This window comes from Oncorhynchus kisutch, linkage group LG26, assembly GCF_002021735.2.
Source record: "Oncorhynchus kisutch isolate 150728-3 linkage group LG26, Okis_V2, whole genome shotgun sequence".
In the NCBI taxonomy this organism is placed as follows: Eukaryota; Metazoa; Chordata; class Actinopteri; order Salmoniformes; family Salmonidae; genus Oncorhynchus; species Oncorhynchus kisutch.
Window position 1 is genome coordinate 17,589,368 of NC_034199.2, and position 21,828 is coordinate 17,611,195.

General features: G+C 41.6%; 1 protein-coding gene across 12 annotated transcripts in view; it reads left to right on the forward strand.

Moving 5' to 3' along the window:
* The window catches only part of tns1b (tensin 1b), a 233,516-nt gene extending 211,907 nt beyond the window's left edge, over positions 1-21,609 (forward strand). For 9 of the 12 annotated variants that reach the window (XM_031806233.1, XM_031806228.1, XM_031806232.1 and 6 more), the window contains 11 exons: positions 817-2,033; positions 6,018-6,104; positions 7,551-7,679; positions 9,428-9,523; positions 13,628-13,705; positions 13,949-14,020; positions 14,164-14,190; positions 14,893-15,061; positions 15,303-15,371; positions 16,581-16,610; positions 18,770-21,609. In XM_031806233.1, coding sequence (XP_031662093.1) covers positions 817-2,033; positions 6,018-6,104; positions 7,551-7,679; positions 9,428-9,523; positions 13,628-13,705; positions 13,949-14,020; positions 14,164-14,190; positions 14,893-15,061; positions 15,303-15,371; positions 16,581-16,610; positions 18,770-18,911 — 2,116 coding nt within the window. In that variant the 3' untranslated portion in view covers positions 18,912-21,609. The remainder of the gene's footprint in view (positions 1-816; positions 2,034-6,017; positions 6,105-7,550; positions 7,680-9,427; positions 9,524-13,627; positions 13,706-13,948; positions 14,021-14,163; positions 14,191-14,892; positions 15,062-15,302; positions 15,372-16,580; positions 16,611-18,769) is intronic. The other 3 variants (XM_031806235.1, XM_031806229.1, XM_031806234.1) reach the window with 1 other exon arrangement.
* Positions 21,610-21,828: the final 219 nt, after the last annotated feature.

Below are 21,828 nucleotides of genomic sequence, written 5' to 3' on the forward strand. Positions count from 1 at the left end.
CTCCTACAGACAGTGAGTCACGTGGCACTGGCTTGCTATATAACGCAGGCAGACTGGCAACGAGGCATTCCGTTACTGTTCTATTGAATGTTAGAATGGGCAAAACGTGTGACCTAAGCGACTTTGAGCGTGGTATGATCGTTGGTGCCAGGTGCACCGGTTCCAGTATCTCAGAAACGGCCGGCCTCCTGGGCTCCTGTTCGACAAACAAAAAACATCCAGTCGGCAGCAGTCCTGTGGGCAAAAAAACCCAGTTCCACTCCTTTCAGCTAAAAACAAGAAGATTTGGCTCAAGTGGGCTCGCAATCACCAAAACTGGACTATTAAGGGGTGGAAAAACATTGCCTGGTCTGACAAATCCCGGTTCCTGTTGCGTCATGCTGATGGGAGAATACGGATTTGGCGTAAGCAGCATGAGGCCATGGCCATATCATGCCTGGTGTCAATGCGACAGGCTGGTGGCCGTAGTGTAATTGTGTGGAGTATGTTTTCCTGGCACACGTTAGATCCCTTTAAACCAATTGAGCAATGTTTCCATTCCCCAAAGTATTCAGGCTGTTTTGGAGTCAGTGGGGGATCCAAACCGTACTTCATGGGTGTACCTAATAAATTGGTCAATGAGTGTGTATTAAATGACATTAAACATACACTGGTTACACTACATGACATTGGTAAGGAACCAGTATTCCTGAAATATAATATATGTTTACAGATAGCAAGGGATCCATAGGTGTTAATACTGCATTTAGTTAATTCTACTGTGGTCTTCTTTCCATACACTGTGTTTAAGTGTCTCTATCTCTCTTTCTCCCTCAGAGAGCACCAATTGGCTGACAGCAGTGCAAACATCCCCTCGCAAGCGGCCAGTGACTCCGGCTTCCGTTTCCAGCCTTCTGAGGGCGCGTCCCCCACCCCCACTCCCACCTCTGTCGCTACTCCCAAGCCCTACCTCCAGGCCCTGGGAACCCCATCTCCCTTCCTTCAAGCCCAGGGTACCCCTACCCCCTCCTACCCGAGCTCCAACTCAGCCAACCTGTCCTACCTGTGCTCCCCAACCACCACGCCCTCCTACCTAGGTCCCAATGGCCTCATGGGGAGCTACATCTCCACCGACCCCAGCCCTCCCCAGGCCCAGCCGGAGGTATCCCCCCGGGAAAGCCCTTTGGCTGTCCACCCCTCGCCAGGATCAGGAAGTCTCCACACACTGCATCACGACTCCAACAGCCCCTCTCTCCAACATCGGCACCAGCCCACCAATCACGGCAGCCCTGTCATGGGCCACCAGCCCTCTCCTGCCAATGGCTTTGTGGAGTTTGGGATCCCTGGGATGGTAATGGCGGGAAGTCCTGTGTTGGGCCGCCACCACTATAACCCGTGTGTTTCCAAGGGGACACAGTCCAGCCCAGTGCTGAGTCGACAGCCATCCATGCCCCAGAGGAGCCCTGTCCTGAGCCGACAACCATCCCTGACGCAGGCCTCCCAGGGCAGCCCCGTGCTCAGCCGCCAGCCCTCCCTCACCTACAGCCAGCCTATCCAGAGCAGTATCCAGAGCAGTCCGGTGCTGAGTCGACAGCCGTCCCTCACCCACCAGCAGGGCAGTGGTAATAGTCCGGTGCTGGACCACCACCCGTCCCTCGGCCAGATGTCACAATGCAGTCCGAGTCTGGACCGACACCCTATGTTGCATAGTAGCGGTTACACCACCCCGGACGAGAGGCACGGCACCCTGTCCCGACAGAGCAGCTCCTCAGGATACCACCCACCCTCCACGCCCTCCTTCCCCCTCTCCCCTGCGGGCTACCTGGACGGGGGGATGATGATGGGGCTAAGGCAGGGCAGCCCGGCTCCCCCGGCGCAGGCTCAACCCCAGCTGCCAGAGAAGAGGCGCATGTCGAGCGGGGAGAGGCCCAACGGGGGGCTCTCTTACGGGACGCTGAACGGGAAAATGTCCTCACCTATGTCGAGTGGAGGGAGCACACCCAGCACCAGCTACTTTCAAACACTGCCCGACTTCTCCAAGTTTAACATGTCTGGTAAGACCACCTTGAAAACCCTCTTAAAACGTAGCTACTACTGTAGCAAAGAGCACCCCAACTAGCACTGACATCCCCAGCGAAACAGGAAGTGAAGATCAGTGTATTCTCAAGGATGATACAGTGCCCTCCGTAATTATTGGGACAGTAAGGCATTTGTTTCTTATTTTGACTCTATACTCCAAAAGTTTGGATTTGAAATCAAACAATGACTATGAGGTTAAAGTGCAGACTGGCAGCTTTCATTTGAGGGTATTTTCATACATATTGGGCTAACCGTTTAGAAATTACACCACTTTTTGTACGTAGTCCCCCCAAAAGTATTGGGACAAATTCACATACAGTACCAGTCAAAGGTTTGGACACACCTACTCATTCCAGGGTTTTTATTTATTTGTACTATTTTCTACATTGTAGAATAATAGTGCAGACATCAAAACTATGAAACAAAACATATGGAATCTTGTAGTAACCAAAAAGTGTAAAACAAATCAAATTGTGTTATATTTGAGATTCTTCAAAGTAGCCACCCTTTGCCTTGATGACAGCTTTGCACACTCTTGGCATTCTCCCAACCAGCTTCATGAGTTAGTCACCTGGAATGTATTTCAATTAACAGGTGTGCCTTGATAAAAGTTAATTTGTGGAATTTCTTTCCTTCTAAATGCATTTGAGCCAATCAGTTGTGTTGTGACAAAGTAGGGGTGGTATACAGAATGTAGCCCTATTTGGTAAAAGACCAAGTCCATATTATGTTAAGAACAGCTCAAATAAGCAAAGATAAATGACCGTCCATCATTACTTTAAGATGTGAAGGTCAGTCAATCTGGAAAATGTCAAGAACTTTGAAGGTTTCTTCAAGTGCAGTTGCAAAAAGCATCACACGCTGTGATGAAATTGGCTCTCATGAGGATCGCCACAGGAAAAGAAGAGTTAACACCCTCAGAAATTACAGCCCAAATAATGTCAACAGACACATCTCAATATCAGCTGTTCAGATGAGACTCTGTGAATCAGGCCTTTATGGATGAATTGCTACAAAGGAACCACTACTAAAGGACACCAGTAAGAAGAAGAGACTTCATTGGGCCAAGAAACACGAGCAATGGACATTAGACCGATGCAAATCTGTCCTTTGGTCTGATGAGTCCAAATTTGATATTTTTGGTTCCAAACGCCTTGTCTTTGTGAGATGCAGAGTAGGTGAACGGATGATCTCTGCAAGTGTGGTTCCATCTGTGAAGCATGGAGAAGGAGGTGTGATGGTGTGGGGGTGCTTTGCTGGTGACACTGTCTGTGATTTATTTAGAATTCAAGGCACACTTAACCAGCATGGCTACCACAGCGTTCTGTAGCGATATGCCATCCCATCTGGTTTGCGCTTAGTGGGACTATCAGTGTAGCCTAGTGGTTAGAGCATTGGACTAGTAACCGAAAGGTTGCAAGTTCAAATCCCCGAGCTGACAAGGTACAAAATCTGTCGTTCTGCCCTTGAACAGGCAGTTAACCCACTGTTCCTAGGCCGTCATTGAAAATAAGAATTTGTTCTTAACTGACTTAGTAAAATAAAGGTAAAAAATAAAAGGTTTTTCAACAGGACAATGACCCAACACACCTCCAGGCTGTGTAAGGGCTATTTGACCAAGAAGGAGGGTGGATTGCTGCATCAGATGACCTGGCCTCCACAATCACCTGACCTCAACCCAATTGAGATGGTTTGGGATGAGTTGGACCGCATAGTGAAGTTGACCGCATAGCAGTCAACTAGTGCTCAGCGTATGCAGGAAGTACTTCAAGACTGTTGGAAAATCATTCCAGGGGAAGCTGGTTGAGAGAATCCCAGGAGTGTGCAAAGCTGTCATCAAGGCAAAGGGCAGCTTCTTTGAAGAATCTAAAATATATTTTGATTTGTTTAACACTTTTTTGGTTACTACATGATTCCATATCTGTTATTTCAGAGTTTGGTTGTCTTCACTATTATTCTACAATGTTGAAAATAGTACAAATTTAGAAAAACTGAGTAGGTGAGTAGGTGTGTCCAAACTTTTGACTGGTACTGTGTATGTGTATTAAAGTAGTAAAAAGTTGAGTATTTCTATTGGGCACAAAATCATCTGAAACACAACCAAAACAAACAGCAAATGCATCCAACAAATTTGTAGAGTCACAAGCTTGATGTAATAAATTATTGTGTGCTATGAATATGGGACCAAATACTTAAATGTTTACTACTTTAATAGACATGTAAGTCAATTAGTCCCAATACTTTTGCTCCCTTAAAATGGGGGGACTATGTACAAAAAGTGCTGTAATTTCTACACGGTTCACCCGATATACCCTCAAATTAAAGCTGACCGTCTGCACTTTAACCTGATAGTCATTGTTTGATTTCAAATAGAAACTTTTGGAGTATAGAGCTAAAAGAAGATAAAATGCTTCACTGTCCCAACAATTACGGAGGGCACTGTATATTCTTTAAAGCGGTTAATTAACGTGAAACTGCATGATAATAACAACTTAATAAGCTGATTTTACCTTCTCAGTAACTATATTTCAACGTATGATATGTGTTTGGCCACAATTTACACTACCGGTCAAAAGTTTGGGGTCACTTAGAAATGTCCTTGTTTTTGAAAGAAAAGCGACATAAAAAAACAACATTAAAATAACATCAAATTGATCAGAAATACAGTGTAGACATTGTTAATGTTGTAAATGACTATTGTAGCTGGAAACGCCAGGTTTTTAATGTAATATCTACATAGGCGTACAGAGACCTATTATCATCAATCATCATGTGTTCCAATGTCACGTTCTGTTAGCCCATCCAAGTTTATAATTTTAAAAGGCTAATTGATCATTAGAAAACTATTTTGCAATTATCATTCCAGAACTGAAAACGGTTGTGCTGATTAAAGAAGCAATAAAACTCTCCTTTAGGCTAGTTGAGTATCTGGAGCATTACAACATTAACAATGTCTACACTGAATTTCTGATCATTTTTATTTTATTTTAATGGACAAAAAATGTGCTTTTCTTTCTAAAACATGTATATATTTATTTTACAAATACATTGCTTATGAAACTTATGCAAACCGCAAACGGGTATATTCTTTGCCAGTACATATGTAACAATGCATACCTAAACTATAATTGCGCGAGTACCTAACTATATAAGTACAATGTACATACATCTGTTTTCATACACACATTTTTCTGTGAAAGCAGACGAAGTGAGTAGAGCCAGCATAAGTATAGTGAAGTAAAGTGAATGCGGTCATACTTGCATGGTTTTAGCTGAGCAGGCGGTTTATAAGTTGGACACACTTACTTTCTCCATAAACACATTGCAGAGCAGATGAAGGAATGAATGCATCTCCCAGGCAGCCCAGCCAGTCCCAGATGCTAGGTTCAGATAGAACTGGCATCTGGCCCAGAGCCTTGGTTGGCAGCCATTTCTGCATCTGCAGTGGTTTCAAAGCTCCATTCTGGAGTATACTGGGAGAAGAGTTAAAACAGCAACTACTAATATGGTCACAGATACAGATACCTGTGTTTTTGTGAGAGGTAGAGATACTGGCGTGTTTGCGAGGGTTGACGCTAGGAGCTAACTTGCTAATAGCGCAGATTCGCTAATCTCTACACAATAAGGAGCTGTTAATGTACTGTTTGGAAGTCCAGTTGATATGTAGATTGGATTATCTGGTCTTGGTCAGGATGAACCTTCACGAAAGCATCACTGCTGCTGTCTTCGTCCAGGTCTTTCTTGAAAAATGTATTTTTTATCTCAACGAGTCTAACCTGGTTAAATAAAGGTAAAAATAAATAAGGGTACTGAGACTTTGGACTTGATTCAATGTAATGTGACATGCAGCATTTACAAAGTATCATATAAACATACCTCTATTCACATGGTGAAATGGCTAAATGATTTTGGTTAAATCTACACATGGTTTCAACACAACTCGTTCTTTCTTCTCTTAGACGGGAGTCCCGAGACCAGGCTGAATGTAAAGTTTGTTCAGGACACTTCCAAGTTCTGGTACAAGCCTGATATCTCCCGTGAACAAGGTAATTGTGCCTCTTGTCATAGAGGGAAGAGATTAAAGGTAACACATACAGTAGGTTTTATGATAATTCAGTTTCCCAAGAAAATAGGAACGAATTTGAGTATTAAGTAGTAACTGCTGTGTAATGGTATGTACTACACTCCTAGAAAAAAAGGTTCCGGGAAGGGTTCTTCAGCTGTCCCCATATGAGAACCCTTATTGGTTCCAGGTAGAACCCTTTTTTGTTTCAGGTAGAACTCTTTTGGGTTCCATGTAGAACCCTCTGTGGAAAGGGTTCTGCCTGGAACTAAAACTGGTTCTTTAAAGGGTTATCCTATTGGGACAGCCAAAGAACTCTTTTAGGTTCTAGATAGCAACTTTTTTTCTAAGAGTGTAGATACTAGCTTGTCACAGAACAGTTACCTTGGATATCCCACTAGTTGTTCCTCTAGCATAAGACCTATTTAAGGTCAAATGTGACCGAGAATGTTATTTATTTAGTAACCAGGAGAGAGTTAGTGTGTCTGATGTAAACCCTTTTGGATTCTTCTGACACATCCTCTCCACACACAGATGTCCTAAATGACCCTATTCTGTTCTCTTCTGTTGTATGTTTCACTGTGAGGTCACTGCTGTTGGCCCCTACATCTGCTTCTGCTCACACTCTCTTATTGGATTAGATCATCTGGGATGGAACGTCTGCTAAATGAATAAAATGTCAATGGAGATAGCCTTAAACACAAGCACATGCTCCGCTGCGATGACATCACACACACACACACACACACACGCACGCTCACACACACACTCGCGCGCACACACACACACACACACACACACACACACACACACACACACACACACACACACACACACACACACACACACACACACACACACACACACACACACACACACACACACACCATATGTACTCCATTAATCTAAGTGGCTAGGGAACATCTGCATGTAATGTATATCTACCGTACTTAGAGTCTATGAAATGTCATATTTTGACATATAGGGATACATAGAATTGCATGTTAGAGATGCAATACATGTTGTTTTGTTGAACAAGACAACAGCTAATAACTCCCCCCCCCCGTAGTTACATTGAAATATGGGATCACAAAAGGTCTTCCTTCCTTCCTTTCAAGGAAAGTTTCCTCCTCACTCCCTTCCGACTCCCACTCTCCTCCTTCTCCCTCCCCCCATCTTCCATGTCTATCCTACCTATCCCTTTATTTCTCCTCGCCCTTCAACCCTCCCCGTTTCACCTCTTCAGAATCATTTTTCACCCCTCCCTCTCTCCCCCAAAGACCTCTCCTTGCCTCTTCCTTGTCCTTGTTTCTTCTCCTCTCTGTGTTATATCCAAAGGAATGTATGATCTGGCAATACTTTCTTACTTTCCCCTGAGGGGATACATAAAGTGTTAATTTATTGAATCATGTATTATTGTGTATTGCAGCCATCAGCCTGCTGAGAGAGAGAGAGCCCGGGGCCTTTGTTATTCGGGACAGTCACTCCTTCCGAGGGGCCTATGGCCTGGCCATGAAAGTGGCCTCTCCTCCTCCCACTGTACAGCAGACCAAGAAAGGTACTTCCAAGTTTTCCACTTGTTATGAACACATCAGTGTGATATGTGGTTGTCTCACCTAGCTGTTTTAAGATGAATGCACTAACTTTAAATAGCTCTGGATAAGAGCGTCTGCTAAATTACTCAAACGTAAAATGTACTAGATCACCAACTGGGCTCCAGCTTTCATATACTGTACCTGTAATTGCTGATGGAAAATTATATTAGCCCTCTACACCTCTGTGATGTTGTGTCATCTTGTGGCCCTACATATAAGGAGACACACACACAAGCACACATACAGTCCACAGTGAAATCATACAAAGAACAATCACATTTTGTATGACATTCACATACTCTCACGTATTAAATCAATCAATCAACAAACTCTGAAGTGGATCATGTGTTTCTGAGGGGCCCGATGAAAGCATATCGTTACTCCAGCAGAGTCTGGCTGTACAGTCGATCAGCACTGCTAAACATATACCCTGGGTCTTAGTACTGTCATTAAGGTATGAGGTGCCTGTGATGTTTCCAATAACACCTAGAAGAGCAGGGATAACTGGGAGTGGATTGGAATGTCTCCTCTACACACGTGGACGCCTGCACATGTCTTCCTGTGCGCGCACACACACACACACACACACACACACACACACAAACAAAATGGTTCTTAATAGTACCAGATAGGGGTTCTTTGGCTTGTAACCATAGCAGAACCCTTTTTGATGCATTATAGAACACTTTTTTTGAAGGTTCTGTAAAGAACCATACTCATAAGGTTCTAAATGGAACCAGTATGCTGCTATAAATAACCCTTTCGAAGGTTCTATAAAGAACTATTTAAAAAGGTTATATATAGCACCAAAAAAAGGGTTATGCTACAGTTACAGAACCTTTATGGAGAATGGTTCTTTAAAGAACATCTCTCAATCTGAAAAGTTTGTTTTAGATACTTTTCAGAGATTTATATTCTGGTGGGCCATATTATAATGTAAAAATTCCGTAGGTGTTATTGTGTTAATTGACACATTGAATCAAGTGAGCTACTGTACCTCTGGCACAGCTGGTGGTTCGGGAGGAGAGAATTTTAGCACCACTGACTGATTTAGTGAACCGTTCTCAATTGACACAACTGTTCTCAGTCTTTCACAAGACACCATCACTGGCCATAATGTTTGATAACATAACACATTAGATCAACTGGAATGACACTTTCACTCACGGTTGCACAAAAAAGGTCTGAGCGCAAACCACGCCCCAAAATATTCTAGTGAGCCACCTCCCCTACGTTTTAATTATCATTAAAAGAGCAAATAACCCTTTTGTGAACTGTAAAGAACCATTGATGAGCTAAAGTCATTATGGTTACACCTAGAACCATCACCTTTCCCAAAGAACCCTTGAGTAAACCTCATTTTTTTGTGTGTGCACACAAAGGGAAGAGAATGTTCTAGGTCAACACTGTGCACGCATGGACACACACACACACACGAAGGGAGGAGAATGTTGTAAGCACAGTTTATTTTTCTGCCAAGAGGCCAATCTTAACTAGCCACTTAGCTCATCCTAGAACATTCCATTAAAAATCATATTTTAGTCTCTATTTTGGCCTGTTGTCAGGTGGGGTAAAGAAAGAAGTCATTATAAAAACTATAATATATAATACCTGCCCATATAAGGTGATGTCTACATACCATAAATGGGCTCACCGGTGTGTTGTTCTTTTGTGTTCCCTATATTGTTTTGCCCTTGGGGTGCCCCTGTAGCTGGTGACAACACTAATGAGCTGGTGAGGCACTTCCTGATTGAGACAAGTCCTAAGGGAGTGAAGCTGAAGGGATGTCCCAACGAACCTTACTTTGGTGAGTCACCTTTAACCCTCTACACACACACATATGCATGCGCATAGCTGCAGTATATAGTTTGGGGGTGCGGGTGCTGTGATTTATTTTGTTGATGGGGGGTGCTGACATTTTTGGAGGGCCAGCACTACAGACAGCTATATGGGTCTGCTAATACAGGTATAGTAAAGGCCTAGTGCACTACTTTTGTGAACAAAATGATTTTTCCCCAATTTAAAAAAAATGTTTCTTCCTATCTTTCAAGGGGTGCTACAGCACCCTCAGAACCCCTATTACCCGCGGCTATGTGCACACACACACAGAGGGAAGAGAGGAGAGCATTGGAGGAGGAGATCCAAGGTTCTTCTTCTGCACGGATATTCTCCCCCAATACTCTCCTCGCTTCACTCTGACGTTTTGAGAGGGAAGTGGGGAGAGGACAGAAGGATTCAAGAACGTTGATAGAATCTTTTTTCAGACCTATCAGAACCGGTCCTTCTGACAACAACATGGCTTGTTTCTCAGATTGTGTAACGGGGGAGGAGTGCACTCCAGACATGAGGTTCATGATGTGGTTGGGGTGACTAACTCTTACTCTTGGCTGTGTTGGTCTAATGACTCTGATCCCCTCTGTGCTCCCCGTGTCCCAGCCTTTGAAAGAGTATCCGTTCTCCCAGCCCATCATGTGTAATCCTAATTATAGTATGGGATCAGTTAAAGTAATTTAGTATGGTTCAAATGTATCCCCCTCTAATTTAATCCGCAGACCACATTCCATGTGTGTTTGTGTGTGTGTGTGTGTGTGTTTGCATGTGTACAGTGGTGGAAAACGTACTCAAATGTCATACTTGAGTCAAAGCAAAGATACCTTAATAGAAAATTACTCAAGTAAATGGGAAAGTCACCCAGTAAAATACTTGAGTAAAAGTCTAAAAGTATTTGGCTTTAAGTATACTTATGTATCAAAAGTAAATGGAATTGCTCAAATGTACTTACAGTGGGGCAAAAAAGTATTTCGTCAGCCACCAATTGTGCAAGTTCTCCAACTTAAAAATATGAGAGAGGCCTGTAATTTTCATCATATGTACACTTGAACTATGAAAGACAAAATGAGAAAAAAAATCCAGAAAATCACATTGTAGGATTTTTAATGAATTAATTAGCAAATTATGGTGGAAAATAAGTATTTGGTCAATAACTAAAGTTTATCTCAATACTTTGTTATATACATTCGTTGGCAATGACAGAGGTCAAATGTTTTCTGTAAGTCTTCACAAGGTTTTCACACACTGTTGCTGGTATTTTGGCCCATTCCTCCATGCAGATCTCCTTTAGAGCAGTGATGTTTTGGGGCTGTTGCTGGGCAACACGGACTTTCAACTCCCTCCAAAGATTGTCTATGGGGTTGAGATCTGGAGACTGGCTAGGCCACTCCAGGACCTTGAAATACTTCTTACGCAGCCACTCCTTCGTTGCCCGGGCGGTGTGTTTGGGATCATTGTCATGCTGAAAGTCCCAGCCACGTTTCATCTTCAATGCCCTTGCTGATGGTAGGCTTTGTTACTTTGGTCCCAGCTCTCTGCAGATCATTCACTAGGTCCCCCCGTGTGGTTGTGGGATTTTTGCTTACCGTTCTTGTGATCATATTGACCCCACGGGGTGAGATCTTGCGTGGAGCCCCAGATCGAAGGAGATTATCAGTGGTCTTGTATGTCTTCCATTTCCCAATAATTGCTCCCACAGTTGATTTCTTCAAACCAAGCTGCTTACCTATTGCAGATTCAGTCTTCCCAGCCTGGTGCAGGTCTACAATTTTGTTTCTGGTGTCCTTTGACAGCTCTTTGGTCTTGGCCATAGTGGAGTTTGGAGTGTGACTGTTTGAGGTTGTGGACAGGTGTCTTTTATATTGATAACAAGTTCAAACAGGTGCCATTAATACAGGTAACGAGTGGAGGACAGAGGAGCCTCTTAAAAGAAGAAGTTACAGATCTGTGAGAGCCAGAAATCTTGCTTGTTTGTAGGTGACCAAATACTTATTTTCCACCATAATTTGCAAATAAATTCATAAAAAATCCTACAATGTGATTTTCTGGATTTTTTTTCTCATTTTGTCTTTCATATTTGAAGTGTACCTATGATGGAAATTACAGGCCTCTCTCATCTTTTTAAGTGGGAGAACTTGCACAATTGGTGGCTGACTAAATACTTTTTTGCCCCACTGTAAGTATCAAAAGTGAAAGTATAAATAATTTCAAATTCCTTATATTAAGCAAACCAGAACGCACAATGTTCTTGTTTTTTATTGACGGATAGCCAAGGGCAAACTACAACACTCAGACATCATTTACAAACGAAGCATTTGTGTTTAGTGAGTCCACCAGGTCAGAGGCAGTAGGGAAGACCAGGGATGTTCTCTTGAAAAGTGTGTGAATTGGACCATTTTCCTGTCAAAATGTACTTTTGGGTGTCAGGGAAAATGTATGAAGTAAAAAGTACAGTATTGTTTTTAGGAATGTAGTGAAGTAAAAGTTGCCAAAAAAATAAAATAGTAAAGGACAGATACCCCACAAAAATACTTAAATAGTACTTTAAAGTATTTTACACCACTGCATGTGTATAAATGAGGGGCTGGAAGGAGTTATCAGCATAAGGGACAAGGCTTTTTTCCCCCCATCCTTCGGGTGCAAAAGGATGATAGCAAGATCAAAAAAAGTATGACAACATAGGGCTGGGTGGCGTACTACGTAAGCTGCAAAGCATGCGGCTACAGGAGCCTTGTGTAAGATCATCTTGAGAAGGTGCGGGGGAGACTAGCTAGCTCCAGACCAGGGTTCAAATACTATTTGAAATCTTTATTTCAAATAGTATTTGAACCCAGAGCTGGTAGCTAGCGACCTTCCCTCCCACATCTGAGCTGTTGTTAAATGAAGGCAATTTTCACAGTGTCAAATCTAGATATGAAATACTGTATGCATGTGTGTGTTAGACTCCTCTTACTGAGAACCACAGGAAGATGGCTACTGGCCCAAGAATACATTTAGGGATGACTTAACAAGTCAGCCAGCATCAGTCTAAAAATGGGCCTCTTGAAGTAACCTTATCCTCTAGACTACTTATTGAATTTGTCGTAGCGTTTGCCGTCATTAAATGTGAAGACTGTATATTATCAATGAAATTCAACGAATCACGGAATAGTAATTAACTAGGAAGTCGGGGCACCACAGGAAACTGTTGTTTATAGAGTTACAATTTCCCGAATATAATTCTTCAGATATTTTCATATCTTATCGATTACAATCACTTATTAATGTATTATTACTTCATCAGTCATATTCTGAATGTCACAAATCATTGGATATCTGCACGAACCCTAGCAACCCTAGCATTGGTTACTGACAAAATACACTGAAAGTCCCTAGTGGGATAAGCCGATATGACGGCTTGGTAGACAAAGAGAGGATTCACTGTAATACAGTTGATAACTACACTATGCTAACTATGCTAATGCTTTTAACATGAACAGCTACTCAAAAGGGCCACGTCGTGACAGATAATTTTCTAAAGGGAGGGATGTGGGGTTAAATTAGACACTGTTGCTGATTTTTGACTGTAACACAAGTGTTACAATATACACCCTGATGTTATACTAAGGAAATAGTGTTTCCATAGCTAGGGCTGAGAGTGAGGACTTGTGAAGGGCAGAATCAACAACCTCTGCTTAATTAAAACAGTTGTGGGAAGGTGTTAAATGTCGGAAGGCATAAACCCATGTTCACAATTAGTGATTGTTACCTGTATGTTAATGCCACCTGAAATGCCCCAACAGCCTTTCGTTGGCACCAAGTCAGAGCAGGTCCACTGTCCCAGGAGCATGGCCCAGTGAGTCCCAGGAGCTGGGCCGTGGAGTTAATAACACAAAAGTATGAGGCTTTTTGGTAAAACAGTGGGGTAAATCCATAGTGGAAATGCACCATGGGTGTGTGAGTGTGGGAATGGGGTATGTGTGAAAGTGTGGGTCCAGGGTGTGTGATCTACATGTCTGGATCAGGATATGTAATCTTTATAGAATCTTTGTCCTGTTGGCACGGCTAATACTAATCTCTCTTTGTGTTGGTGTCTCTCTAGGATGTCTGTCCGCTCTGGTGTACCAGCACGCCATGACTCCACAGGCCCTGCCCTGTAAACTGGTCATACCTACCAGAGGTGAGGCCAGGAGAGTGTGTGTGTGTGTGTGTGTGTGTGTGTGTGTGTGTGTGTGTGTGTGTGTGTGTGTGTGTGTGTGTGTGTGTGTGTGTGTGTGTGTGTGTGTGTGTGTGTGTGTGTGTGTGTGTGTGTGTGTGTGTGTGTGTGTGTGCGTGCGTGTATTCTTGAATGAATATGTACATGGATACATACAACAATGTGGTGTGAGGAATTTCTGCAGAATCTGCTTCTGTTGTGTTTCAGATATCCACGAGGATGTGCCGGATATTGCCACACCAACCAACCCAGCAGCTGAACTCCTCAAACAAGGAGCCGGTAAGAAGCAATAGCTCAGTCAGCAGTTTTGCTGAGCATTACGTAACAGAAAGATAATCGAAATGACTTTATTTGTTGTGACATAATCTGAACCATTCCACTGTTCTCCCCCCACTGGTGACATCACCTCTGTGTCACTATAGGGCAGAGGGCCCCTGCTGACTCCCATGGTAAACCCTGTGTCCTTTCGTTTTAATTTGTCTTCCTGATATGTGACTGTTGGTCCCTGACTGCTGCATTCTAGCCCAGATCCCTGATGTCTACCTCAGAAGTCTGTGCATGAGTGTGCGTGAGTGTGCGTGGGCGCGCCTGTGTGTTTGTCTCTTTCTCCATCTAATAGACAACAACAATGCACCTGTCCAGCTTTTCTGTCCGATGTCTTTTTTTTCCCCAGCCTTGTCCCAGAATGCATGTGCCGTCCTTAGAGCAATGGAAATGTGTTGCATGGAAATACAGATGTCTTTTTAAAAATGTTATATCTGCTGAGGTGCAGACCTAAAACCCACTAATACCAATGTGATATATGTCTTGTCTACATGTATGAAATGATTCCCTTAACTGCATTGAAAACTGTCAAGAATGTACGATTGCTTTTTTGCATTAAACTGCTGTGCTACATAGTATACACTGATGAATGGAGTTTTGTAATAGATTCTTTCATGTTTCTCTGATCATAAGCATACATGATAAATCCTATACATGAAACAATTGTAAACTATTGATCATGTCACTTCACAACAGAAAACAATACAACAAAACCCATATCTGTTGTATCATTGAAGAACCAGACAGCCCATGGCATCACTTCTCGCCTCTTTCCAGTGTGAAATGCACTGTCTCTGATTGGCTACACCTCTCTCTTCTTTTCCCAGCATGCAACGTGCTGTACATCAACTCGGTGGACATGGAGTCTCTGACGGGACCGCAGGCCGTCGCCAAGGCCATCTCGGAGACGGTGGCTGCCGTGTCCCCGCCCACCGCAACCATCGTGCACTTCAAGGTGTCGGCCCAAGGCATCACCCTGACCGACAACCAGAGGAAGTGAGTAGGATGCACAGGCATTTGTGTATGAAATAGAGAATAACCACAAGAGTGTATATTGAATTTGTAATTCTGCCCAACAATAAAACATATTTGAAACTGACTTCCAGATAGAGCTCACTCTGACCGAGGGTTACAATTTATGCCTCTGTTCAATCCAACTTGCGTTGTAGTAGCTAGTTACGCAGTAGCCTATGAATTGCTATATTGCAATGTGCTGAAACATAGTTTTTCCCTACAGGCTTTTCTTCCGGCGCCACTACCCCATCAACACTGTCACATTTTGTGATATCGACCCTCAGGAGAGAAAGTGAGTCCACTTAAGTGACAATGCACTCGAAGCCGGTGTTTGGAGGATATATTGGCATAGGTGTTGTTAGGCCCTAGATGAAGTTATGGGCCGGCAAACCATGCCAATATATCCTCAAAACACTGGCTTTGATGGAATTATCACTTTTATGCAACGGGTTACCAGCATATTCAAGTAATGATTCAAATAATGTTTTTAAAGAAAATATGTCAATGAAATTATTCATACTATTTCATCCATCCACAGATCGTCCCGACACAAATCTATAGTTGCTACCCAAGCCGGATGGTCAAATGACCCAGTCGTTCAGTCTATTTGTTCTGTATCTATGGACGAGATCCAGTCGTTCGTATTAAATGTTCTATTGCCATACTGTCTGGCAACGTTCTTATACCTTGCTTGCTAGCTAGCCAACTACGGCTAACTTACAGACACGTCAAACAGTGCAGCCAGAATAACAACAAAGTAGCATCATTTGCATTTGTTTAAGCAGTTTTCTAGTGACATTTATTTGGATACATCCATAACAATGAGCTAATGAGTTCGCCTGTCAAGGAAAATGTGTTCTCTCGTCAGGACACTGTTGTTCACAATAACTTCAAATTGAAGCTGCAAACTAGCTCCACTTTGTTTCGTTTGACCTTTTTCAATTGACATTACTTTGTATATACATCCATAAAAATGATGCCAGCTGATTCATGATTTTGACTGGCTGGGAAATGCTGCCTGCCTGTCTGTCTCGTCCCAACTCCCGACCCCTACCTTCATTACTACGAGACAGCTGTAGATGGAATTTGAATATTGAAACAATGTTGCAGATGTCAGAGATACAGACAGCAAGGTTTATACAAATCTCCCGCTGCTGAAAACTAAAAGAAATGTGAGATAATGTCTAGATGCTTTTTATAGTGGATATCAAGTTTCTAAATTGCCTGGCTGGGCTGATGAGACAGTGGATTGGGACGTCAGATGGAACGGAGTAAATAGGCAATTTAATGTCATAGATTTAGCCGGTGGTAACTTGTGGAATAGACACCGTCTGGAATGCGGTTTTAACCAATCATCATTCATCATTAAACCCAGTAATCGAAAAGCAGCAATCTCTGTTTTTTTAAAGGAATGGGGCCTTTGACCTCATAATATTATATGTCATGAATACATCATACAAAATGTTACCTGATAGAATACTGTTTATTTCTCTCTCTACAGGTGGAACAAACCTGAAGGGGGCACAGCCAAGTAAGTATACATGCACCTGAGTACCATACACCTAAACCTAGTATATTTATTTATGTAGTTGCATATACTGTTTATAGCCCAACCACTTTGACTGAGAGCAACGTTTGCCACTGAATAAAGTTAAGCAAACTAGCTAACCGGTGGAGGTGCTTGATACTTTCAGTTAGTTGTCCGAGGATGGTTTTCACTGGTTAGAACTAGGGATAGGTAGATCAGTTGTTTAGCTTGACCTCCATGGTCTTTGGGAGAAACATTTCACTTACCATCAGTTCTTGACCTGCGCCAAATGAAAGGCGATATTTTGGAGCTCAGCCATGATATGAGGGGAAACAAGAAAGGTTGTAGGTACCCCACCAATAATTCAGAGAGGAGGAATAGATGGACGGATAGGTGACTGGGCAGGTTATGCCAACAAAATGTTGGCAGTCACACCTTTAGAGTTTAACATGTCATGGTTTGAGGTTTTAAACTCCGGTATCATAGTTCCTATGAATTTACTGTTATGAGACTTAGGGCACAATTGGATTAAACTCCTTTGTCTTTAAAGGCAGTATATCAAGTAGACAAACACTATGACATTATTATAATCATTAATATAAGACATTTGTCGTTTACAGCCAGGGCAAGCAAAATACACTACCGTTCAAAAGTTGTAGAACACCTACTCATTCCTGGGTTTATTTTTACTGTTTTCTACATTGTAGAATAATAGTGAAGACATTAAAACTATGAAATAATATCTATGAAATCATGTAGTAACCAAAACAAGGTTTAAAAAAAAATCTAAATATGTTATATTTGAGATTCTTCAAATAACCACCCTTTGCCTTAATGACAGCTTTGCACACTATTGGCATTCTCTCAACCAGCTTCATGAGGTAGTCACATGGAATGCATTTCAATTAACAGGTGTGCCTTCTTAAAAGTTAATTTGCCAATCAGTTGTGTTGTGACAAGGTTATACAGAAAATAGCCCAATTTGGTAAAATACCAAGTCCATATTATGGCAAGAACAGCTCAAATAAGCAAAGGGAAATGACAATCCATCATTACTTTAAGACATGAGAGTCAGTCAATTCGGAAATTTTCAAGAACTTTGAAAGTTTCTTCAAGTGCAGTTGCAAATACCATCAAGCGCTATGATGAAACTGGCTCGCGTGAGGACCGCCACTGGAATGGAAGATCCAGAGTTACCTCTGATGCAGAAGATAAGTTCATGAGAGTTACCAGCCTCAGAAATTGCAGCCCATATAAATCCTTCACAGAGTTCAAGTAACAGACACATCTCAACATCAACTGTTCAGAGGAGACTGCCTGAATCATGGTCGCATTGCTGCAAAGAAAAATATATTTTGAACACTTTTTTGCTTACTACATGAGTCTATATGTGTTATTTCATAGTTTTGATGTCTTTACCATTATTCTATTCTATGTAGACAAAAGTAAAAATGAAATAAAAACCCTTGAATGAGTAGGTTTTCTAAAGCTTTTGACCAGAAGTGTAGCTCCAGACAAAAGCTGTCTGAGTGGCTGGTAAAGCAGCAACACTGGCTGTGGGTCCAAAATGTTGATTTCAGATGCATGTTCATGTGAAATGCACGTAGTATGTAAAGTACCTTCTTATTCAGTTTAAGACAGTTCTCAAAATCTTCTCTGAATTGATGAAGGTGGGTTGAATATACCCTGAGAATATGGCTACATCACTGGCTCCTAGACTAAAAAGTTAGTTTCAGGCCCTGGTTACATCAATGCAGTAAATAAGTAAAAATGATAACAGTGGCATGGTGTGTCTTTACCCCCTAGAGATTGACCACATAACTATAGAGATGGAAAAAACAAAAATGGAGCATAACAATATATCTAAATGTATACAGAAAAGCATTAATGATAATGGAAGTGGGTGGACCATGCTTGAGTGATGAGTTAACTTGCCTAAGGCCTGAAGTAATAGGCTTTAGCTCAGTGGGCTAACACAGTTTTGTGATGTGAAGACAACCAGGGTTCAAACCCATTGGTGCACACACACACACTTTCCATATATGATTCATATAATGTCCTACAGATTCATTTCACCAATCCAGTCCTCTCAGACTCAGAACGAGCCAAACAGAAGATACTGATTGGAGGAGACCCATTGACAGTTTCCCTTCTCTTTTTAGGTTCTTTGGGTTCGTGGCTCGGAAGCAAGGAAGCACAACTGACAACGTCAGTCACCTCTTTGCTGAGATGGACCCCGATCAGCCCGCCAGCGCTATCGTGAACTTTGTTTCCAAGGTGATGATCGGCTCGCAGAAACAATGAGCTGAACTTTTGACGACCCCTGTTTTTTTTGTTCTTTTTAACCACAGAGGAAATGTATGTTCCATTTTGGATTTTGTTTGTATTATTTTGTTCTGATCTTATGTGTCACCTCTTTCCTTCTGATCTTGTCTTTTACTTGTGAGTGTTCTTCTTGGAAGGACTCCTGTGTGGCGCTAACTAGGGGGATAGAGGAAGTGCATTTTGTGGTTGTGGCTATGTGGGATGTTGGCTTTGGGGGGCCATTGTGATCTCTCTAGCAGGGTAACACAAGAACAGGAAGGATACATTTATGTCAATGATGATGTCAGTGAGCATGGTTCGTTAAAAAAAGAGAAGAAGAAGTAAGGTTGTGTGACGTAGAAGTGTTAAGCTATCAGGCGTTTGGACTGGTCAACCAAAGATTTTTTTTAAGTAGCCAGGGGTGAGTATTCCACTGTCGGAAGGTCTGTTGGAAATTATATTTTGTAAAAAAAAATGTGTTAATAAAAAAAAAATCATTTACATCTACTTTCTATATACAAGTACTGATACTGTATGTATGTTATTCTTAAAGAGTTTGCATCTTTGCCTTCTTCGCAAAGCGTATTCCAGGACATTTTTGCATGCTGGTGAGTTGAGTTAATGTAAATATCACGGAGTGCTTTCTGGGTAAGGCGTGGATGACTTGGGGCCTGAAATGTTGTTTTGTTTTGTTTTGTTTTGTTTTTTTGCTTTCTGTAATAAAAAATGGAAAGAGAAAGAAAGAAGCATACCTGCTCTCTTCTACATACAGACCAAATTTGTAATGGGCAAACACACTGTTCTCCTCCAACTTCCATTGTTCTTTTTCCCTCTTCTGTTTAACGGATGGAGGATGGATAGAAGCTTGTCCAGTTCAGTCCAACTATTCACCTACACAGTGGTATTTTAACCCCATAATATCTTTGGTAGCTGAAATCTGCTGTTACCCTACTATTAGACCAACCTGCAATGCACCCCTCTATGGAGAAATGTTGGTTAGGCTGAATGGTTACCCTTTGTGTCTTTAACATTGAAAAACTGCCACTCCTCTCTGTGCATGTATGAGCATCATGGAAGAACAGAGTTCACTGCTGATTTTTGAATGGCGGACGGGTTTGGGCAATGAGAGCTTATGTCCCAGGTTGTCACTGCTACAGCATCAAGCTCTCTCTCTCTCTCTTCTCCTTTGGAAGTTTGCAGATATTCTACCCTTGCAACCATCTTAGTCTAGATCGAGAAAGGCCACTATCCCTACACATCAGCCTGTCAAACTTGTAACACCCACATCATACCCACAAGTAAGCTATATACATATATAGATATATATAAAACTCAAAATATTTATTTTTTTGCTCTGTCGCTCTATGTTAACTCATATTACTTGTATACATATATTGTATAGTCTACATCAAGATTACTGAAAGAGTTTTAAAAAAGTGCATCAAAATATATGTGATGTAAAGTGTATGCATTTTAAAGCTTGTCATTGTTGTTTTGAGTATGTTTTTCCACTGCATTACTTTGTCTTTGTAGGAAACGTCCTTTGTTAGTTGGGAGAAAGAGCGGCTAGGAAAGTTCTTTGTTGCAAAAGTCATGGATTCATCCTAAATGGAGACGACATTTTACGCTCATGTCCAAATGAAACAGCCTAAAAATGGAATGGTCAGAGTTAAACGCAAATATTTTCATGTGAAATATCAACACCCATTTGTAGTTGGCAAAACAGTGAGATGATTGAAATGACTACTTCATGTAAACAGACTTGCTGTGTATGTTCTCAGAAGGTTTAGAGGCTAAATATTACTTCCTTGATTACATCCTCAATCTAACATTTATTAGTAAATCTCCACCAGAATTATTTTCCTGAGCAATTCCACATTTTGTTATATAGGGCCTACTGCCCTCTTGTGGTAAAACACATTTTGACTACCCATTGTGTTTTTACTGTAGAGTTTCAACTGTGATTTCAGCAATGGCCTTTAGTAGACACGCAATACTCAAATGGGCAGTGCTGAGTTTAAATGATCATTTACTGAATGAGGAAGACTTTTATGCCCAAATATTAGGGCAATATTTTGCCGTTTTTATTTCGTGAATGTCCTTCAATTCAATTGTTTGGAGCAGGGTAGCCGTAACTCAATGGTCAAATATACTCCAGTAAAAAAATAAAATACATTGCACTTATAAATGGGATTCTGTCATGTCAAAATACACAGAAATAGTTTGCATGTTCAGTCCACTTCTTTTAACTCAATGTTTTGTATCAACTAGGTATTTTCTGTTCAAGCTCAACTGTCTTCTCCCGTGGCTTCTTTGCTTGTTCAACTATTCACTCCTCTTCAATGAGAATCCCTCCGTTTGAACTGAATCGTATTTATTGTGTTTGATAGTCACAACTGTAACAATATATGTGGCAAAAAAACATGGTAGATTCTGCATTTGTGTATGATCAACCTGTGATAAATGGTTGTGGAGTAAATCACCCTCTACCACAAAATGAATGTTTGTCAACGAAAACCAATTGTGTAGGACGTCTCCTTTGATGTGTGTGCCCACTTTGAGGAAATCGCCTAGACTTAAAATGTGTGAATGTGCTACTATGCCTGTACAGAACCTTTATGTATTTTGATTTGCTTTACAGTATGGCTTTTATTGTTTCTGAGAAGAAAAAAAACACATTAAAAAGTAATACAAATCACTCCATGTTTAAAGCATCCTTGGGAATGTTATGTGCTTGTCTAATGTCTATTCACATTTAGGATATCTGTTCATATGAAAAAGTAATAATAACTTCTGACCTTTGTTAACACACTCCTGGACCACGATTACTTCTTACATAGGACCCACAAAATAGCTATGTTTAACCTATGTACATTTTTATTTAACTAAGCCAGTTAAGAACAAATTGTTATTTACA